General features: G+C 40.6%; 1 protein-coding gene across 3 annotated transcripts in view; it reads left to right on the forward strand.

Annotated features, from left to right (window-relative positions):
- The first annotated feature begins 2,913 nt into the window (after positions 1–2,913).
- The window catches only part of TMTC4 (transmembrane O-mannosyltransferase targeting cadherins 4), a 56,372-nt gene continuing 36,570 nt past the window's right edge, over positions 2,914–22,715 (forward strand). The window contains exons 1-5 of one of the 3 annotated variants that reach the window (XM_064712155.1): positions 2,914–3,032; positions 5,295–5,510; positions 10,044–10,159; positions 12,118–12,334; positions 16,319–16,406. In XM_064712155.1, coding sequence (XP_064568225.1) covers positions 5,349–5,510; positions 10,044–10,159; positions 12,118–12,334; positions 16,319–16,406 — 583 coding nt within the window. In that variant the 5' untranslated portion in view covers positions 2,914–3,032; positions 5,295–5,348. Of the gene's footprint in view, positions 3,033–4,607; positions 4,650–5,279; positions 5,511–10,043; positions 10,160–12,117; positions 12,335–16,318; positions 16,407–22,715 lie in introns of those variants that run through there. The other 2 variants (XM_064712142.1, XM_064712146.1) reach the window with 2 other exon arrangements.

The following is a 22,715-nucleotide window of genomic DNA, read 5'->3' on the forward strand; positions in this document are numbered from 1 at the left end:
GGAGAAGTCACAGCTGCTCCAAAAACGACTGTGGTAGCAACTGACAGCCTTTTTAAGCTTCTGAATTGTTCTGGTTGAAACCTGCATTACCACAGTCCCTGACATTTTATCCCTTTGTCTGCAAAGCCACAGTGACACTGTCAAGTGTTGATCCCTTGAAATATGACGGGTTTTGCACCCTCCTTTCTAACAAGAGCAAGGCTGGCCTTTGTGCAGATCTGCAGTGGCAGGCTGCTAAAAATAAGGATGCAATAGCCACTTAGGCAGATCAATTTAGCATGCTGAGAAAACTACAGAGCGAGGAGATACTTCATACACACAACCCTCCCAGAAACTGCAGATTTAAAAAAAAAAAAAAAAAAAAAAAAAGTTGTATTTAGGAACTGCTTCAAATTGAAATGCTATAATAACCCTCCAAAGAAGCAGACTGAAGATAAATTATGCAACTGTAGCTGATTTAAATCAGATTTTGAGGGAACTAGGGAACTCTCCAGAACAGGTATTTGCTCTGCAGTTCTTCATGTTAATTAAAGCAGAACAGAAGGTCATCATAAATGCTGCCATATTATAAAAAGCAAAATAATAAAGCCCTAAGAAAAAAAATGGTTATTTCTAAATGGAAAATAATGGGAAGCAGAGCCTTCTGCCCGTGTTAACTAGTTCATGCAGAAATGTTAATCACTATTATTGTATTGACATAAGTGGTGATGAGGTGATTTATACCATCTGTGCATCTGGCTGTGTGGATATATATATATTTGACCAGAACTGATGATACCAGCAGACACACTAAACAAATGAAATTCCAGTTATAAAGCACAGATCAAAGATGTGCAGACATCCAAGAAATGTGAGCAAAGGAGCTACTAAGAAAAGTATGTGATTTGAATGGGCCATTAGTAAAAATAAATACATCAGCAAATGTGATACAGTCGAACTAGCTACAGCACAAAACACAGAAATGTGAAAGTGAGTCAAACAGTACAAGTCTGGCAAGTGTCACAGTGAGTCTGGTGAAGCAAACTCAACCTTGATTCACAGAACCTTACATATATTTACATATGCTTAAATAAAAATAAATTCTTACATATGGGCAAACTTAAGCATGAACAGAAATTTCATTTACTTCATTAGAAGTTATAGAAGGTTGAATACATTATATATTGTCTTTTCCAACTAAGGAATTTCTTTCAAAATTGGGCCTTCCATTAACAAACACTAATTAAAAATTTTATACATATTATAATTTCAGGAAGATTGTTGAATTTTAGAATTCTTCTTGACAAGAATTTGACTTGATAATACACATGTGTGGTAGTTTGGGGGGTGGAAGCTGAAACAGTAAGGAAATGTCAGGAAACATGAACCAGCACTTCCTAATCATGAAATAATATGGTAAATCAGCTATTTTTAGGAAGTGATTAAAATCTCAATGCTTTGGACTGTAGAAGCAGAAACCTAGAACACATGCTTTTGTCGATTATCTCATGGTTTACCTTGTATTTATAAGGCAAAATGACCCAAAAGCCATAAAGACATCTTTCACTTTTACCATTTCACAATGGCAAATTATGAAACACAAAGCTTCCTCATTGTGCCCATTTAGATCATTAAGTCAGGGACAAAGTCAGAACAGACAAGATCATTTTAAAGCACAGGGCTCAATTTAGTGGTTCGCAGGTCTTTGTGTATCTATTTCAGCTCTGGTACCACAGGGACCAGAAGCCTGCAATCAGTTCACAGAGCTTTGTGGGCTTGATGACAGCAGGTCGCTGGTTTTGCACCCCTTCACCACCGAGAAGCACCTCAGACACTTTGTGAGAGCTGTTTAACACAAGGCACAAGTTACAGACTTCCATCTTAAAGGCAGGAGCTCCACATCTACAGCTGAATAATAGACGAGCGTGGCAGTTGTGCTGGCTCAGCTGCTGCCCGTGTTGCAGAGCAGATGTTCCAAAGCAGGTGTCAGCCGGCACTTATGGGTGGCAACCACCAAAGCCCTCCCAAAGCAGCGCTTCCACTCGAGTTAAAGCCTCAAAGGACACATGAAATAACCTTGTTAATTTGATGCTTGATAATGCAAACATCTTAAAAATCCCACTCCAAATTGTATGTCACTCCCTGGCACAGAGCCAGGAGTTCTCATCCAATTTCAGCATATTAAGCTTTTAATGGGGTTTTTTTAGAGAAGCGTCTGCGAACATTTGGTGCTACCAGTTCAATGCTTAATCACACTTTCTTAGAAGGAAATCGCGGTGATGTTTAAACGTACGAATTAACTGCACCTGATACAGCCTTTTTCTCCTTACACTATCTACCCTGCGGAGAACATCCACAACAATCCCAGCAGGGCGAGAGCTCCTACAGAAAGGCTGGAACGCCGTGCCGGCTCACACCGCTGCCCGTCCCAGGCGGCGAGACCCCGACACCCATCCCCGCCACCGCCCCACCGCCTCTGTATCCTCTTCCTGGGGGAATTCCCGCTCCGTGCACGCCCGCCGCCGCAGGAACCTCGCCTTTGCGAGGGGAGCGGGGGGCGCGGTGCTCGCAGTTCTCCCGCCCCAGTGCCGGGCGGCCCCGCTCTCCCCGGCTCAGCCCAGCCGCCCCCCAGCCCGCGGCCAGCCAGATGCGCCGGGCTACGACTGCGGCCAGGGCAGAGCGGGCGGGCAGGCACCGGGAATGCTACCGGGAATGCCGCCCGGCCCCGCCCGTGCGCGGAGTGCGGAGTTGGGGACGAAGGGAGAGCGACCCGCACCGGCCCCGCGCCCACCGCGAGTGAGCGCCCGGCTCCGCCCTCCCGGGCCCGCCCGCCGCGCGTCAGCGCGGTCGCAGCCAATGGGAAGGCTGGACTGCCTCTGGGGGCGGGGCCGTAGGAGGGCGGGGCGGGACAGCGGCCAATGGGCTGCGGGGATGTTCCCGGAGGCGCAGCCGCCGCGGCCCCTCCCCCGCCGGCCGCTCCGGCTCGGGGCTCGCCGGGCGGGAGAGTTTCGCTCCCGGGTGGGAGATGCCGCGCGGGCTCCGTGTCCTCGCAGGTAACGCCGCGCGGGGGAGCGGGGGTCGCGCCACTGCCCGTCCGCCGGCGGGACCGGCCCGGGGGGGGTGAGGGCCGGACGGGACGGGACGGGCCACCTCCTCCGGCGGAGCCGTCGCCGCCAGGACAAAAGGGGAGCGGCGAGCGGGGCAGGGCCACCGGCAAACTCCCGGCGGGGCTCGCCTGCCCCCCACCCTCAACCCTTACCCCGAAACTGCCGCTGCCCTCCCGGGTGGGCTCCTTCCCCGGGACCGCCCGCCGGGTACCCGGGACGCCCCCAAGTTTGCGGGCTCCGGGCACGGCCAGCGCCGCCCTGGGTGCGAGCCGCCCCCGGCGCCGGCGCTGTTGGGCGGGAGGCGCCGTGCCCGCCCCGCCGGGGGTGCTGCGGTGAGCGGCGGGCGCTCTCCGGGTCGGCTCGGGCTCGCCTTTCCCTGGGGAGGGCGGCGGAGGCGCCCTCCCGGCCCCGGGCAGCGGCGTGTGCCCGCTCCGGGAGGTGGCGGTGCCCCGAGGGTGCCCGCACCGCGCTTCCCGGGGAGGGAGGGAAGGAGCCCCCACGGACCGGATCCTGGACGGCCGGGAAGAGGGCAGGCAGTGGGTGTGCGCCGGGTAAATAGAGCAAGCGTAATGGGAGAAACTTTCAGGGCGAGATAAATTTTGAGTAGGTTAAATATTTTAATTGCGTGGTGCGTGTTGATGCTGTATCCGTGCTGTTGGGAGCAACGCCGTGCGCTTCGCTCGGTTAACAGCCACGCTTTCGCTCTTTGTTTCCGTCAAACTACGAGCACAAGGGTGAACTGCTCCGAGAGAAGGTTTTGCTCTTAAGGCAGCTGCTTTGCTCAGCCAGGGAGCTCCAGCCGCTCAGGCTGCGCAGCTCCAGGTTACTGACCTTTCCTGAATGTGGGAGCCGCGCCATGTGGACTCCAAAGCGAGGAGCGGCCCCGGTGTGGCAGGGGGCACTGCCTGTCCCTGGGCACGTGTGTGTGCCGGAGTGTGCGGGGATCGGAGTGAGCTACTGCAAAAAGCAAAGCAATTGCTGCAGCAGCTCTAATGGTCAGCTCTGCTCCAGCAGCCAGATGCTTGGAGCTCTTTGCCTAGACCGTGCAAAGACATTGAATGCAATGTTTGCAGGGGTGCACTAGAGCTGTTTTTCTAGATTCTCTGTTTTTCTCTATGAAGGGATTAAATGTTATATTTTCAGGAGTGCAACAGTTGATTTAATAAGCAAATAAATAAGAAGAAACTTAAGATAGGCTGCTATATGTGCCTATCATTCTTTGGGCTTACAAAATAAAAAATCCATATTCTGCCTGGCTTTTACTGCAGTTTTCCATTCATAGCTTCCTTCGCTTGCCGTTTATACCAGCACCTGATAATAAGAGCACTCACGGTGGTGTCTGAGCCCCTGAGAAGCGGAGGCAGAGCAGAAGTCCAGACAGAAGGCTGGCTCTGGAGCATCCAGAGAGACCCATCTGAGTAAAGGTGGCTCCTGGGTGTAAACCTCCAGCTCAGTACCTCCACACTGATGCATCACTCAGTGTGCTTGGCTTGCAGGGTCTTTTTCATCTGCCTCAACAACCCCATGAGTCCATACAGCAGTGGAACTTCAGCTGCACTTGAGGTGTGCTGAGTGATCTCTTGAATGCTAGTCCTGTCTCAATTCTATGGGTCTTGGTGTCTCATTGCTTGAATTGTTGAGATTTAGGGCCTAGGCCATTAACTGATACCTCCATATGTCGATCTGTGATGTTTGTATGAATTCCTTGCATGGGGGAATGTGTGAGACTGGGTCCTTTAATCTGATTAACTGAAGGGAGTTTAGCTCTTTTGGTATTTGACAATGTTTGCTTTTCAAACGTGGAAGGAAATTATAATGTTTATCATTTTCTACAGAGCTTTATAAATGTTTCACAGTCCCTCTGTTGCATCTGTTTGTATTGCTTGAAAAGAACAGTAAGAAACAGAAAAACAGTAAAAACAGTGATTTGCTCTACATTTTAAAATTTGTCTGTGCCAAAGTTTTACCTTAGCATCTAAGAATTTCTTGTATTTATCTCTGTGCTCCAACCATGATAAATTCTGCCTTTAGTTCCTCATTTGAAGTACAAAATTATGTTTAGGTGTGTTCCAGTAACTATGAGAGGCGCTGAGAAAAAAAATGTAAGGTTAAATGAAACTTAATCTCCTCTCCCAAGCCAGCTTTCCTTTAGAGTTTTTTTTTTGTGAATTAGAGCTGTAACCATGCACTTGTATGTGTTTCTTCCAGATTTTCAACCAACATAATGCTGAAGCTCCCAACTTGGAACCAGCATTTCACAGAATGGCACAAATGGAACCTAACCTGGACCATGATGTATCATGGTTCCTCCTCCCATCATACTGGGCTAAAATGGTTGTGGCATTAATTTCCTTCCTCTGTTTTGCTAACAGCTATGATGGAGATTTTGTCTTTGATGATTCTGAAGCCATCATCAATAATAAGGTTAGTCTCTCCTCTTTTCCTCACAACCTTTGGCATAAATGGTTATATGAAAAGAAATAATGCAACAGTTGATCTAAACAGGCTCAAAAGTTTCAGCCTAGTAAAGAGCTTCCTTTGGGCATTACGTGTTTGTTTTTTTTTTTAAACTTCATTTTTCCATTTTGTTTTATTGGGTGTTTTTTCAAGTTAAGCTGATTTAAGGGTACCTGTACATCAAGACTGCCAGTAGGTCTAATTTTATGCCCATTCCTGTCAGGGAGAGTGTACAGTAAACTTTTCTGATACCCATGGATGTTAATAGGAGATTTATCATCACAGAACTTCTCTGGTCACAGAATCAGACCAGGGAATGAACTTAGTCTGGTTGCTGGTACATAAGGCATCATTAAGGTATCATGTAGGGGGCATGGGGTTTTCAGGTGCAGTTTTTACCATAAAAATGTTACAGGAGCAAGCAAAGCTCCCTTTTCCCTCCTTCCACCACTCAAGTTCCTCTGACAATAGCACCTTTTTGAGATAGAGGTGGAGTATTGTGTTCCATTTTAAAGCTGACCATACATGCAGTGAACAGACCTTGAAATACTTAGAAGTTAACATGTGATTCAAACAAACCTCTGACTGAGATTCTTTTGACTTTGAGCAGTGGAGTGTGTCTTCAATTGCTGAGACACTTCACAGGATCACATGTAGCAGTGAGCCCATGCCCATGGATGGGTATTGGTGTTACAGCTTTTATGCTGCTCTGGAAGGTACTTGTTAAGCATTTAGAAAGAAAAGCACGGGATAAAAATAATCACATTCATCTGTTGGTTCTGTCTTCCTGAAGCCATGGGGTTACAAAGAGGATAATCTGGAGACTCACACTGCTAGAATAACACAATTCACTTTTTTTTTCCTTGCACAAAATCTAGAGGCAGCTTATCACAATGTGCCTTTTAGAATCATGCAGAATTACTGTTTCCTTAGACAGACTTGTATTATGTGTGTGTAAGTCATCATACCTTCAGTTATAGATGTATGGGGGGAAAATACATCTGTCAACGTGGAAATAAATCTCAAAACTTTCAAGAGAATACCGTAGACAAATTAGGAACCTACAGCATTGTTGTTTGGGGTTTTTTTAAAAGTAGTGTTGTATTTTAGATTGCACAGCTCCTGGTAATGTTTCATTCTGCAAAATTTTATTTGGGACCTGTTTATAATATTTTCATTTCCTGAAAGAATGAACAAAAGACTGATGTTGAAACAAAGCAGGTTGGTTTGGTAATGTGCAGTTTCCACACTTGTAATCTCTCTCCATTTCTTTCAGTCTTTACTCTAAAAATGTTTCAATTTATCTATGCAACCCAACAATTTGCACCAGGATTCTAGCTGTTGGCAATGCTGAGAAATTCAACCAACTGCTTAAATAAATTAATTCATATGAGTCTGTATGTTTGAAAACTGGGAGACTGTTTCTATTTCTCACATCAAAATCCTCTGTTATTCCCTAGAAATTAAATGAGGATTTTGTGACAACATCATTTTAACACAGGGGTCATATGGATATATGGAAATTCAAAATCCACAAGAAAAATGCAGAGACAGTGAGTTTACCAGTTTAATGGGGAGGGAGATTATCTAGCAATGGCACAGTTTATTAAACAAAGCATAGCATATTTTATTCCTATTTAATAGGAAAGACAGCAGTTGAAGTAATTTTATAGATTTACTGAGCATTGCTACTGTAGTATTTTCTTGGGTACCACACAGTGCCCTCTCTGTTAATTTGCTAGCTGCCATCATCCCAATCTTTCATTTCTTTTATTGTTTTTTTAGCAAAAGATACACATTTAATTCACCCCAACCCTATTGTATCACAGAATATTCCATTATTAGATTTTATTTGAGTTAAAGTCTGTTTTCCAGATGCCTTCTTACCATTTTAAGCAGCATTTTAACGGGTACACAGCAGTGGCTTTTGTCTTTGTTTATTTACTAGCTTGGCAAGACAAACAGTTGGATTAAGCAGAGCTTCAGACACAGTATGTCATTTCCATAAGCCTTTATATAGAAAAACTGACCTTTCTTCAAATCTTGAACTCTGCTCTCTAAAGCTGCTGCTAATCAAATATTTAGAGATTATTTGATAGCTACTTTTGGTTTTTAAAGAGAAAATCATATGTAGCTTTTAAACAGCTGTCTCTTGAAGAAAACCATTCCTATTTTAGGGTAAGTTCACTAAGGAGGAAAATTGATGTAAGAAACTTTCTCACAGAACTTGGATACAAGGACGAGATACATGATTGAAGATTTTTAGGTCATATGGAAGTGTAATCTAATCACTAAGTAATTCCATGCATTCAGCTTTTCCTGCCTTCTTCCGATGGAAGACAAAAGAAGGCTGATTATAGCAGAATGGGAAATCAAGCCTTGTAAATTTCCCATCTCAAGTTATTGAGGACCATCTGTGACATGGAAGACATACTTTTCTTTTCCAGTACTAACATTTATAAAAGTATGTCTTTCATAAACCTTCTGTACATAAGGAGCAGTGCTGCTGGTTGAAAAAACAGTGTGAGGGCCGCACCACGCTCTGGTCCCCTGCCGAGTACAAGGACTTCAGTAGATGTTGGTGTGCATCCCTGTCCCAGCCTGCCCCGGAAAAGCTGGCTCTATCCATTTAGTGAGCTGCTGGTTGAGCGTGTTCCTGCTCTGAGAGTCAAATTATGACCTTTAGGGTTTGTGCATACCGATGAGGAATGGAACGGGAATTTAGATGCCTAAGGCTAAAATTGCAGGCTAAAATTGTGGTTCTGTGAGAAAGAAAGAAATTTCTAGCTGTTACTTGGCAGTAGAAACATCTGTGAGAGCGTGAAGAAATTTTTCACCTTGGTAATTCTTAAGCTCAAGTAGGATCCCCTGTGAGTCTTGATTTCTTAAGAATTTGCCTGAGAGTGCCTTAATTGACAGCTGCAGTCTAGATTATTTCAGACTGCAGTTTTAGCCGTGCTCTCTTTTCTGTGTATTGATTGGTATCCCATTAGAGAATACTTCTATTCATTTGACTAATACTAGCCAAATTTGATCAAATGATTGAAGGAAATCTTTTCTTGGATTTTTTTTTTTTAATTTATATTTTTGGATGGATGAACGTCAGAATATGTTAAGAATATTCTTGTTGAAAAAGCAAGAAAAAATTAGTTATTTTAAGTTCAGTTTAGCAGCAGCCAGTCATCAGGGTCCAACAATTTGGCTGTAATTTGGGAGTACATGCAAGCCAAAAATAAGGCATGGACTAAGGGTGAGATGGAAGGAACTGGAGACCACAGGAGTGCTCAAGTTACTATAGAAGCAAGTGAGGTGGTAGCAGCATTGGAGAGGAACTGGAATTAATAAAACCAAGGGAATTGCGATGTGGGGGATCTTGTAAGTAGGTGGAGTTGTAGGAATAATGACAGGGGCACCAGGGGTTAGCAAGAGCAAGCCTGTTTGTCTACTTGCCTGTGATTGTGGTGTCTTGTTCACCTCCTTTGGTTCACTGGTCTCAATAATTTCAAGACAGAAGGTAGGGGTAGAGTTTTCCCCTTGTTGGTTGCAGGAGTAGTACTGACTAGCCCAGTTTTGTTCCTAGGTTCTGTCTCAAGTGTCTTTAACCTGCATGTACCTTGGTGTAGCATAAATTGGTATTTAATTTAATTGCACTAGGGAAGCAGAAGAGGGCAAGCATATGTTAGTTTGAACTTCCAAGCTTGTCCTCATAGAAGACTGAGACAGATGATAGCAAGATCCTTATTTTTCCTCCAAAGTGTATGCTTCCCATTTAATAGCCTACATTATTTGGGTTTTCATTATCAGCATGGCTTTGAGATAAAAGGGAAGAACAAGCAAGCAAGACTTTTTCTTTGCAGTATTTTTTTAATAAGCCCCTTTTGCACCCCAAATTAAAATAATTCATTACCTTTCTGTCTTTTAATCTTTAGGAGCAGTATATAGAGATGTTGATTATTGATTTAATGTATTAAGTGTTAAAACAGCCTCAACTATTTGAATAGTCCTGTGCAAAGCAAGGCTTTTAAAAGAACTAATTGTTGTTTCCTACCTTTAGTCTCCTTGATTTCATGCTTTTGTCAGTAGTTATGCTACTGCACTGGTAAAAAATTGCTATTTTGCAGCAGTTTGTAGTTGGCCTTTTTTGCAAGATAACCTACACCTAAAATCAAAGGCTTTTTACAAAATTATGAGGTAAGGAGGTTTATGTGTTTCATATCTCAGCTATTGACCAGATAATAAACTGATGTGAATATAGCTCTAAATTTCATGTAGTGATGCCTACTTTCAGAATCCACGATTGTGACCTTTACAATGACAGGCATTCAAGATTTGACCTTCATTGCAAACTTAGGTACTGTGGGTCAGATGTTACTAGTGAGCCAACAAAACTCCTGCTATGTCCATCTTAGTGTGAGCTTGCATTAGTTAGAATTTGTTTGTAGTTTAGCTGCTTTGAACAATGGAAAAATTTTAAGGATCTGATAATTTGTTTTCTTTTAGGACCTCAGGGCAGAAACCCCCCTTGGTGACCTGTGGTATCATGACTTTTGGGGTAGCAAACTCAGCAGCAATACCAGTCATAAGTCATATCGACCGCTAACTGTCCTAACTTTCAGGTGAGACTTGTATTTTTGCTTGAGGTCTGAATATTTTTTAACCTATATTGACTCAATTGAATTTAGGGGGGAGGCAACAAAAAAGGCAAGAACAAAGTAGCTGCAGGGTATTTGGATACCTTTCCAGAATACGATTTTTGAGTTCACTACCTTAATCTCAAATGGTGTTTTAATTTTCCACTGGTTTCTTTCCCAAAATATTCATTATTTTGACATTCTGTATTTATAGCTAGTTTTCAGAGATTTTGTCTTGAGGGTCTTCTATACCTGCTACTAGGGGTGGTGTAGTTTAGTATGTCACATCATCAAGGAACTAGGAGGTGATGTTCCCTTCACTTAGCCATGCTGCCACTTACATTGCTATTGTAGTTTTTGTTCTCTGCTTTCCTGCTGACCTGTCAAATTGTTTATTTTATAAATAGCATCATGGTACTGTGGCCTTTTTCTATCAGCACACTGTATAGTCTTCCCACCTCTTCACTGCAATATTCTAACTCGAGTGTCTGAGAATCTAGTGAAATCTCTGCCTCTATATAACTTGCTGGTTTTGTCAAATAACTAAAGGTTTAAGAGGATTACTTTTGTAGATGCTTAGCTCATGTTTTTTGCAGAAAGATTTGAGCAAACAGTAGACCATGTAGGAATCTGGCACAGTAATGCAGAGAATATTTGAGGACTCAGTCTTAATTTCTTTATTTTACCCTTGTGACTCAGTGGTGTCAGTGGGGACAGTGCTTGTTCTGCCCATTTCAAGTCATGAACTAAGTGCAGAAGAAGTGTTCCCACTCTTAGTCCTATATTCAAGCAAAAACTTTGACCCTTTACGGTAGTGTGTTTTAAGTACCTAGGGCAGTGGGTTTCACTGTCTACTGGGATTTCTTCACATTTTCATCAAGAAAAATAAACAACTGAATAGAACATGTCAGAGTCCTAAACCTGTTGAAGTTTTCAGTGCACTACACAGAACATGCTTTCCTTTTTTTTCTTTTCTTTTTTTTTCTGTGGTGTGTTCCATCTCTAATAACATTCCGGTTTGTTTAAGGAGTGAACTGGGATACAATCCTTATTATAGCTGAAAATATAGATGAGCCTGTGGAGATGGTCCATAAAATGCTATTTTCAAAGAAAGAAATGGATTTCCTTAATTTCCCTAAGCTCCAACCTTTATGTGCATCATATTAATAATAGGTTAAGTTTTTAAATAGGTTTCATTTATGCCAGATGCACATTGACCAAAAGAACTGTGTAAATTCCCCTGTTCTAAGTTTCTGTCTATCTTTTATCTACTGATAAAAGCACAATGTTTCCCCTTTCTCTCAGCCTCCATTTTACTGCAGAGTTCCTGTCTTGAATAGGAATTTAGACAGTATTTTCACTTACACTTCATTCTGATTCTAACACTTGTATGAAACATCTCTCTAACCAGTCTCACAAATCAGTTACCAAGATATGCTGACTGTTTTCTGGGTGGATCCACATGCTAGGACCTCTTTCTGAGAGTATGTCAGTGGAAATCATAGTCCCAGTGCATATTCGTTTCCTCACTGTGTGGATTTAATTAACAAAAACTCATCAAGTTGGCTGCTCTTAAGCCCAGGGGTATCCTTCAGTGGGCTGGGTTATTTATCCCGAGGATACTCCTGTGTTGCAGCACTGAAGTTATGTTGTTGACCAAAAGCCAGTTCTAAGTAACTGTAAGATTAAAATAATGGTACTAAACTATGTGTTTGGAGAGGATAGATACTGTATCCATGTGATATTCCCTATGAATAGGTGGCCTGAAGACTGGGATATTGTTTGTCTTGTTGTGGAGGTTAAATGGTAACTCCACCTGTACTGAGATACCCACTTTATTTTTGTGTGCAACCGTGTCTCCTATGGGGCTGTTTAGTTTTTTTATTTGTATTTTTCTAACCATTGTTGTAATTCCTACCCTTAATATTTTTGTTTCTATATAGAATTAATTACCTTTTTGCTGGAGGCTTCTACCCAGTTGGTTTCCATGTCATCAACATAATACTGCATTGTACTATCTCAGTGTTGATGGTTGATGTGTTCTCCATATTATTGGGTGGATTGCAATTCAGCAATAAAGGAAGACGGCTAAACCTGGCTCCCAAATCCTCTCTTCTTGCTGCTTTGCTCTTTGCTGTGCATCCAGTGCACACTGAGTGTGTAAGTATTGAATCATTATCTCCAGAGATTTTTATTTTAGAAGTTCTTGACCATCTTGACTAATTAATTCTGGCGTAGCCTTATACTCTGCAGATTGCTTTTATATATTCTTAACACTTCTCTTGGCACATGTCTTAATAGAACAATCAAATATTATGGTTAGTACATCCAAGGCTTGTAATTCCACCGAGCTAGACCTTATTAAGGAACACAAATCAGTCAAGTACAATAACTCAAAGAGGAGAGCTCTATGCTACAGAATTTCCCTACCTCCTGGATTTCTTTAATTACTGTTCATTTCCATTTGCATTGGTAAAAAAAAAGCAAAGAGCTTTAAAATCAGAGATGGAGCACTCTATGAACTTTATATGTGACTAGTAGAATATTGCATTCACTGTTGCATCCATGCTGCAAGGACAACACTGGAAAAATTGGAGAGTGCTCAGAAGAGCCATGAAAGTGATTTAAGGGCTGGAAATCATCCTGTTTTGTGAGAGATCAAACTGGGTTTATATTTTTAACATGAAGGAGAAGATTAAAGAGGTTTTTTTTTAATCGCGGTCTGTAATCATGTACATGGGATACACAAACTTGACAGTAATTTTAATAGTGCAGGCAAAAGCACAGATGTAAAGATGCAGAATAGAATCATGGCACATGTATAGCAATCAGTTAAAATATCTGACCAAAACACAAAGTTCTTGTGAGGGAATTCTGTGAAGAGAAGATGTTGTTCTTAAAAAGCTCTTTTGTGCTTGTAGTTAAGAAAATCTTATGGCCTCCTGCTAGTGAGCTTGCTGAATGTTATCACTGATCTCTTGACCTTGTGATAATGATAAATCAAATATAAAATTGTCACAGTAAGGGAAATATTTTTGGGGTTTTGTTAGAATTTGAAAGGTCTGAAATGCAAAAAAAGTACTAAAAGTACAGAAAAAAAAGTAAAGAAATATTTTGATTTTGTCCTAGCAATGAACAGTGAATCCTACAGTGCACATTCTACATATGTGAATATGATTTTTCACTTATTCACAATATGCCATGGTTTTGGCTTCTCGCATTTGCTCTGCACATGATGGTGGGGAAAAAGTTATTGAAAGCTGTGCTCTCAGCTGTCTGGAGACCATGCATGTATTGAAGACCTAGAGATGGTGCAAAGTTATGCATTAGTAATCTGCCACCTTTTCTGGCAGTGTGGCTAAAACATCTTGACAATCATTCTCTGGTGTTCACTCATCTGCACAATAACTTCTTTGTGAGAGTGCACTGTGTCAAAAGGGCCCCCTCATATTTGTTCTCCAAAACCAGTTTTAGATGTCAGAGTAACGTAAAACAAGTCTTCAGTGCTTTTGATGTTCTGACATGTAAAGAGAAATCTCACTGAGTCTTAACTTTGTAGTAGACCTACTATTGACCCCTTTATCAATATCCATAAATTTATTCTGCATTCCATTTGACTCTAAAAATGTATTTAACTCGCCACGAGAATATTAATAAGCCCTTTGTCGTGTCAAATAAATTACAAGTGATGTGGTCTCCTTGCATATTTGAAGACTTGCAAATGTTTCAGGCAAACAGTGGAAGAAGAGGGAGAAAAAGTAGCACGCTTATATATCAGGCCTCTTCTAAAATTCAGGAATGAACAAAAGCCTCTAATCATTTACATGATGAGCAATAAATCTTGCTCCAGTGAAGAAGTCATTTGTACTGCTGCAGTTCTAGGATGAGTGTGTGACTGGCAGCATCTCTTAAAAAGCATTCTTTATGATTTTAAACCTGTGAGTTTTAAGTATCCAACATTCTGGCTTTGAAATGGGATGACATATTTTGACATAAAATCGTGAAGAATCCGTCTGTTTGCTGCTTTGGGTTTTTGGTTTATACAGTGAAACAAACTGTCATGTCAAACAGATACTGAAAGGTGTAATGCTTTCAGTACCTATGCAAGGAAAACACTATAATTTTTCTACCTACAAGTAAATACTCTTGTGCTATAGTTCTCTGCTCTAGAAAAGACCTATTCTTTGTAACACTTCAGTGATGAAATGCTAAATGAATCAGGGACATAAGAATATATCTGATACTAATTTAAAACTGTTTTTATTTTTTTTCCTTTGTTTGCTTTCATTCCAGAATCTATATGCCTTATCTTGCATTTTAGGTAACATTTTGCTGTTGGAGTAATCTGAGGCCATGTGCATTATTAGCCCCTTAATCTCTTTGCTGAAACAAGTGGACATTTATTTTCGAAATTTTGTCAGCTCACCTTAACTTTTATCTCATTAGGAAGAGCGGCTCCTGAAGCAGAATGACACTTCATTATTTTCACCTTTCAAAGCACTCCACAACTATTGAGTTAATTCTCATAATTCCTTTGTATGATAGAAGAAGGAGCAGCAGAGAAGTTAGGTGTACAGCTGTAGATAAATCAAGAAATTCTTCTGTACTGAATTCAGGAGTCCAACAGTTTCTACTTTCACAGTGCTTAAGGAAGGCTGAGGGTAAAAGGGGGAGAGAGTCTCTGCAGTGGAATCAGTCATACTCTCATGCCTCTGTACTTCTCTTTCTCTGATGTTATTTGGAAATAGTTGCTCCATCATGTTTCCCTGACACAAAAAATGCCCATTTCCTTTTTACTTTGCTCTTTCTGTTCTACACACAAAATGGGACAGCTGGTGTAATATAGGAGAACTGAAGTTTCTGCTTTTGTCCCTGAAATACGATCATAAAAATGAATTTAAAAAGAAAATCTGTAACTTTTCTGCCCTGCTTCTGTACATCTCATGATAACATAGAACTCAGCACTTGAGGAAGCAGAGCTAGACTGAAAAATGAGGGGTATTTCCATGATCCTTGCTCTGGCTCTACATTCTAGTGAGGTTCCAACATCAGGGCTTATCAGTCCCCTACGAGCTCCATGTCATGATTTTCACAAAGAAATTTGTGGTGTTATCCTGACACTTGTGTAATTGAGAACTGAAGATCCAAAAGTGTCTTGCTCTGTCTCAGCAAGTTACTGTAAATACAGTTTAGGGGCTTGAACCAAAGCTTACAGATAGCCCTGAGATTGCACTTGATTTAAATGGGTTGGCACAGATCTCAAGTACAGAGGTCCCAGGATGTGCTTCTCATTTTCTTTTGCATTAGTACAACTTCTGTTTCAAGATGCAGATGGAGGTAGCTCTAATGCAGTCAGTTAATACCACACAAAAGACTGCCAGAGGGGGAATTGTTTTGGTTTTTTTACCTGAATCTGCAAGCTGGAAGGTACTTGTCCATTCTGAGTGTTCAGATTGCAATTTGAAGGCTGGCTTGTCTTTTGAAAGTGAACAGTTTTGATTTGTGTTTCAGCAGAGCTGCCAATTTAATTGTGGTTCAGGATGTTTGGCTTCCAAGCCATGTAATGGCTTCAATTGAAAGAGAGTAGATTTAGATTAGGTATTAGGAGGAAATTCTTCACTGTGAGGGTGGTGAGGCACTGGCACAGGTTGCCCAGAAAGTTGTAGATGCCCCATCCCTGGAAGTGTTCACGGCCAGGTTGGATGGAGCTCTGAGAAACCTGGTCTAGTGAAAGGCAGAGGGGTTGGAAGGAGATGGTATTTAAAGTTGCTTCCAACCCAAACTGGTTCATACTTTGATGCTTTCTAAGTGTTCTGTTGAAATGCAATTTGATCCAAAAACCAGATGGAATTGTGTAGAGTCTAAATTTTATGCAGTGAAATCCTCCTTCATTTCTTAAAAAAAAATCCATGAACTAAAATTTTCATATACCAAAGCCAAACCATTTATGTAGTTGATACTAAGCAATACCCAATAAAAAATAGGATGCATCTAAAAAAACTCGGTATAACTAATCCACTACGCCCAGTTAAAGAGAAAAAGTGATACAGTTATATTCTATTATATATTTCACTTTGTATGTGTTCCTTTGCTACAGGTTTTCTAAGAATAAAAATCTGATCATTTGAAACTTTTTTTTTAAAGGTTGCTGGGATTGTTGGCAGAGCAGACCTTCTGTGTGCCCTGTTCTTCTTGTTGTCATTCCTTGGCTACTGTAAAGCATTTAAAGAAAGTAAGTGTTCTGTTTGCCCCTTTAATTTCCTACTGTGTGTATTTTCAGCATTTGCACATTTGCACAGTGAAGTATAGCAAAATTTAAAATGTCAGATTGATTTGTTTACCCTGACAAAATATATTTTTTAAAGAACCTGCATTAGCAGCTATTTTATTGTTAGAAGTTCTGAAAAGGTTACTGTCCATAATTCTTGTTAAATACTGAATTTAAGCAAAGTCCACTTTATGATAAGCTTATTTGCTAAATATTTTATTGTTTGGAAGTTTAAGGAAGTATTTTAATAAGTATTTTGGAAATAAATCAAACCTACAAATGTATATGCTTAAATATTGTACTACTCTTTATGCCATTATGTTGGGATGTCTTAAATGGGAGTCAACTTTTCAGAACATTATTTGTATTTTTAATGAATTGCAAAGAATTATTCCTATGACTAAGCCTTCTGGATTCCTGCAATATGCAACTGCTGGCATATAATGCTGAATATAGTGTTACTCACAGTTTTTGTAAGACAGCTGTGTTTAGCATGAACAATTCCTTGGTAGATGTTTTTTCAAGTGAGCTTTCAGATCTCTGGTATTGTTTGATCCGACTGCAGGTTGGCAGTTCAAGTACAGTTGTGGAGAAATTATCTTGGGGGCTCTGTTAAGTAAGCACACAAGAAAGCAGGAGTTGATGAGTGTGGGAAGCTTTGCAGGACATGCAGTCTGGGATATGGATGTGCTCTACCACACGAAGTGTGGGACTCACTTGGTGGAGCCACGAGGAGCTGTGTTGAGAAGAGCTTGTCTGCAGTTCCATAGGCATGGCCTGTGATGATCAACCAGAGCTGGCAGGGTGTTTCAGAGGCACCTCAGCTGACTTTGGGATCTGGCTTAACAGCATGGTTATGGCATCACAGAGACCTCAGTGTGGGCTGAGGGGAGTGACTTAGTCCGCAGCGAGCCGTGAGATGCTGTGAACAGCTCCTGCTGGTTCAGTTTAGATTCTTTGGAACTATTGTACATATTTCTATTGCTGATATAATAAGTTTATCTTGCCATTTCAGATGTTATTTAGAATGATTCCTGTTTACTTGGGATACATTTTTCTTCCCTTTGAATAGGATTAATTTCTTTCAACTGAGCTAATGATTTCTTGATGAAAATTTGCCTTGGGTTCTTGCTTGTTTGTTTGTTCTTTTCTCACCTGTTTTATTGGATATGATTGTGCTTATGATGTTTCTTCTGTTAGTGGTAGTATAAGATAGACCAGTCAAAATATACTGCCTTATCTGTTTTCCAATGTCTTTGGTAGACAAGTAGGGTTATATGGCAGAGATAATAATCTTTGCTTGAAGAACTCAAGAACCAAATTCTTAGGATGACCACCGGAGACAATTATATAGAACCCTCTAATTATTTTGCTGTAGAGGACATCTTAGGAATGATTAAGGATGCATATTCTGGTTAAGGATATTCTTCAACTTGTGAGGGCCAGTTTTTAATCACTTTTAGATATCAGCATTAATGTAATAATAGTCTTGGACTGAAATTTGTGTCGCTGATACAGAAGAAGGAAAATCTTGCAAAGACAAGATACTAAGAAGCCCTTATTGATTTTTATTGGGCATTACATGATAATAGGGGAGCAGATGTCTTTTAAGCAGTTTTGCCAAGGAAAATTAGAATCTGCCAGCATTGTCTTTCAGGTCAGTTTCCAATGTTTACTGTCGCCTTCACTGCCTGCGTTTCCCTCAGCTACTTCTTGAAGAAGTTTAGACTTCCTCTGTACACAAGAATTTGTATCCAAGATACATATTTGAGTCTTTCCTCTTGATTGCTGCAAAGGCACTACTGACTCATCAGCCAGGAGCTAATCACCCAGGCACTCCAGACCTTTTTCTGCAGAGCTGCTGCCCAGGCCTTAATTGTTGCATGGTGTTGTGTTTGACTTTCATGAGACCCATCCCTCCAGCTTGTCATAGTCCCTCCAAACGACAGCCCTGTTCACCATCGTGTCCATCTAGCTGAACACCACCAAAAACCACAAGCAGTTTTTCTTGCTGCCCTTATTATATTTATTTTTGTTCCTTTGTGGATTGGGGAGGTTTGTCCAGCCTGCGGCTGTTTGAACATGAATGCTTGTGTAGTAAGGGGTGTGTCTGTGTTGGAAATGGCACCTACAAAGAGAAGGGAGCCTCTCTTTTCACAAGGAGCTACATGGCAAAGACAAGGGGCAGTGGGTGCAGTTGCACTGGGAAAGGTTTCACCCTGATGTAAAGAAGAATTTTTTCTTCCTTACAAGAACAATCACTGCAACAGTCTCCCCAGAGATGTGGCAGAGTCCCCATGACTGGGGATTTTCATGCATTTGGGCAGGGTTTTTCATGATCTTGTCTAGACTCCCTTTCCTGCAAAGATTGGACCTGGTGATCTCTGGAGGCCCCTTCCAAACTGAGCTGTTCCTGTGATTCTTTGTATGAAAGGTTTTAGGAAAAGGTAACCAAATATGAGGAAGTGGCTGTGGTAGAATATGACTCTTCAGTGGGTTTGCAAAGTAAATAAAAAGTTTTACCCTTGGTATGAATTTCCTTCTTTTGTGAACAGTTCTTCTAGGTATTCTCAAATAATAGGTTAAATAAGGAGTAAAGAACTTTTATCTGACTGTAGCTAGTTTGATTCTGCAGAGATTGAGGCAGTCAATCCCAAATGGAAGCTAGTCTCACTGTGAACATAAGAACGTGCATTTTAAAAATATGCACATATAATTTTAGAGTGTTGTCCTTCTGATGTCAAATCCTCAAGATCCAGAATGTCTGTGATATTGCCAATGCATGTTGCTAGTTCTAGAGCAAGTTAAGAACTGTTATTACGTCATTTTCTAAGTCAGGCCAAGAAGGTAATTTATCTTTCGTTTGTGAGAAAGAGAGAGAAAAAACAACCAAAAACCCCTCAGGGATTTTTAGCAAAATAACCAAACATTTAGCAAAAAAAACCCCTCAGGTATCAGGTTTATGTTCCTAATCAAATAGAGATGCTTTATGGTGATCCTACACAAAAGTGGATGGTACCAACATCCTTTTTCCTTTTGTCCTGCTGGGCTTTTTTTATATTAAAGGCAAGCATGGCCCTAAACTGTAGGTCAGCTGCACATGTCTTTGTTCCTGGATTTGGCTGTCACATTTATATAGAGCTTAGCTCGCCAAGTTTTTACAGGAGTGGGAGAATTATCAAAGGTTGATTTCTATTTTGTTGTTTAATTGTTATGGATAGACACATTGTAGTGTGACTCTTTTGGAGCACTTAAAAGAGGGTACAGCTCTTAAGACCATCAAGATTTGTAGACTGCATTTGTATTGTCTTTTGAATATGGTTACCAAAACATGTTTGATGCCAGTTTGTATTTGTTTCATGAACTTTAAGTGAGCATCTGAGTTAAACAAACATTGAAAAGCCTGATGTGATGCTGCTGATATGGTTGAGTCAGTAACATATATTGTTTGGCTACCAGCAGCATCCCAATGCTATTAGCAGACAGATTATCCAAGTTTTTAATAAAGAACCTGACTATTCTTTCAGCAAGGCAATGTGAAATTTGTGTATGACTCAATTGAAAAAATCTGTATATGTTTCAATAGTTTAGACACAGTTAATGAATTGTCATTCTTTCAAGAAAAGGGGTCAAAATTGTATGTGGGAGACTGGTTCGTGCTTCTTTTCACCTGAGAAAATGAATATAAAGATTTACAATTTTTTTTCTGCGTGGGAGTAGGAACTCATGAAATGTCTGAGGAGGATTTGGAAGTACTATGGGGAAAGTATATGTAATAGTGAAAACAGTCAGGAGATCAGAAAAATATCAGTGTCAGGCTGGAAAACTTCCAAAGGAAAATAATGGTTTTTGTAAAGCTCAAGATATACTGCAGCTTGTTTACCTGATTTATTTGTGGTTTCAGTGGATTTTTGGGTAGACAGTTTCTTTTAGCCAGAATCAGAAGCTTTCTTTTTTTTTTTTTTTTTTTTTAAGTATAGGCATTTAATTATGTGGGCTATAATTATGTCTTACTGAAGTTGTACAATTCTGTTACTTTTCCCCAGTATACCATTTTTGAAGTTAGCATCTTTGAAAGGATAACATTTATAATTGCAAGGAAGTAATCTGTTGTTCTCATTCTGTCCTGCTGTTTTAAACACAACTGTGGGGACAAATCCACTGCATAGGCTTTGGAGACAGCAAGAGCTGACAACTGTTTAGGTATGTTCTGAAGGGAATTGTGGGTTATTAACTTTGTTGAATTTTAATGCAGCTTCTCTGGGAATTCATAAGGCAATTTAAAACTGCTGTAGTGTTCATTTTTTGCCTTCCTTTGTCTTCAGTTTTGACAGTGATCCAGTTGCATGTATTTGCCATCTGCATTGGCAATCTCTGAATGGGCTAAAATGAGGAGTTCATGACTTGGTCCATGTGAATAATATTGGTGCAGATATTAAATATGGGATCAGCTCTTTGCTCATATGCTGTGACATCTAAAAATTACTTTGTTCTGGTTGTGTGTTTCTGTTTTGTTTTATTCTGTGTAGATGTCAATCAATCATCTACTAGTTCATTGCTAATTTAATAAAGCATGCAAAGTAGTGATGAGTTTTGTGAATATTGGAGGTTTATATTATGGAAGTTTTCCTACAGATTGGAAACATTTAAGTCTCCTGTGTGAGAGAGATGGTTGCTAAGATATGGGGAATTTGTTAGCTATTGTGCAGTTGGTCAAGGGGTATTTACTGTTGTTGAACCTGTGAGCCCTGATTTTTCAACTGTGTGCCCTACTGTTCGTATTTAAACGCATTGGGAGGGAATAAGTGTAAGTGAAACACCTAACAATTTCATTATTTAGTTGGCTGAGGAAAAACACAGTGACTTTTTTCTGGTAGAATCAATGCTGACTTTCACTTCTCCAAGATGTAATTCAGGGGATAGATGCTTCTTTCAGTGTGGCCTCTAGGAAATGAGTTTGAGATGGCTGGATATGTTTAGGAGTGGCATTTCCTACTGTAATATCACTATTATGTGAAACACTGAGCTGAACTGCAGTAGTATGTACATGTGGAGATACACAAGGAGATCTTGGGCTTAATTTAATTCTAACAGTGGATTCTTATGTGATCTTTTAAGACTAGATAATTCTTCCCCCTTTCCTTAGCAATTCATGAGCAGGGAACTCTTAGAACTTGATTAGAAGAATATTTGTAGCAGTTTAGTTGGAAGATCCCCACAGACAAGGCACATTAATGGAATATAGGAGTGTTTGTGAGCCATTTCATTTAAAAATTAAAACTTCCTGCAGGAGCTCAACATAACTTACTTTGCTTCAACCTTCAGAGGAGTAGGTGCTTTCACAGAATCAGTCGCTGTGTTTCACCTGAAGATGGGGACTCCATAAACTGCTCCAGGCTGTCACCTGGCTGACTCTTAAGTTGCTCAGCTGGGTTGGAAGAAGGAAATGCTGAATGCCTAAGTGTCTGAATTGATAGTAATTAATTGGATATTGTTAGTTTGGCTTTACAAGAAAACTAAGCTTGGTAGTTAAATGTAGCATTTTCTTCATATGCTTCACTTCTAAGGAGTTTGTTTTCATTGGCATGTGGATTTAGGACACCAGAAAATAAGGTCTCTTGCAATAGGACTAGTATTTAAGTCCACTGTCAATGTGTTGCTTGTAAATTTAGGATCAGTCAATGCTACACTATAAAACACTTTGTGTATGCATCCTTGCCCTAGAGATGCTTATACTCAAGTCTAGCAGTCTGAATGGAGGAGCTCTCATGGCTTGTTTATGGTTTACATAGGTATTTTATTGAATCCTCTCAACTTCCAGACTTCATGTACTCCTAAAGAGGGACCATCTGAGCAACGCTTTTTGGGTTTGTGTAGAAACACTATATTTTTTCCAGCTTAAAAGAAAAATAAGCAAGTACTCTATTTCTTTGGCATGCTTACAATTTTGTCCATCTGTTAGAGTGGCAAGATGCCCACTCACAATATGGTGTACCAGTTTCAACCAGGCACAGGTGCCAATGAGAGATCAGTTTCGTTTTCTGACACAAGATTTTTCTGGTGGGAAGCAGCGCCATATTAGGGGAATATGCTTTGTTAGACTGATTACTTCTGTTGGCATGTGTATATCTCATAATAAGCACTTATGCAGTGCTTTACATTTTAACTCACTGTTAAAAAAAAAAAGATGAAATTGAAAGCATTGCTGAATGGTGGTCTTTTGTATCTATTTTGCAGCTGAGTTTACTGAGATTTCTGCAGTTGAGACAGGGG

The sequence above is a fragment of the Zonotrichia leucophrys genome, chromosome 1 (genome assembly GCF_028769735.1).
Source record: "Zonotrichia leucophrys gambelii isolate GWCS_2022_RI chromosome 1, RI_Zleu_2.0, whole genome shotgun sequence".
Lineage (NCBI taxonomy): Eukaryota > Metazoa > Chordata > Aves > Passeriformes > Passerellidae > Zonotrichia > Zonotrichia leucophrys.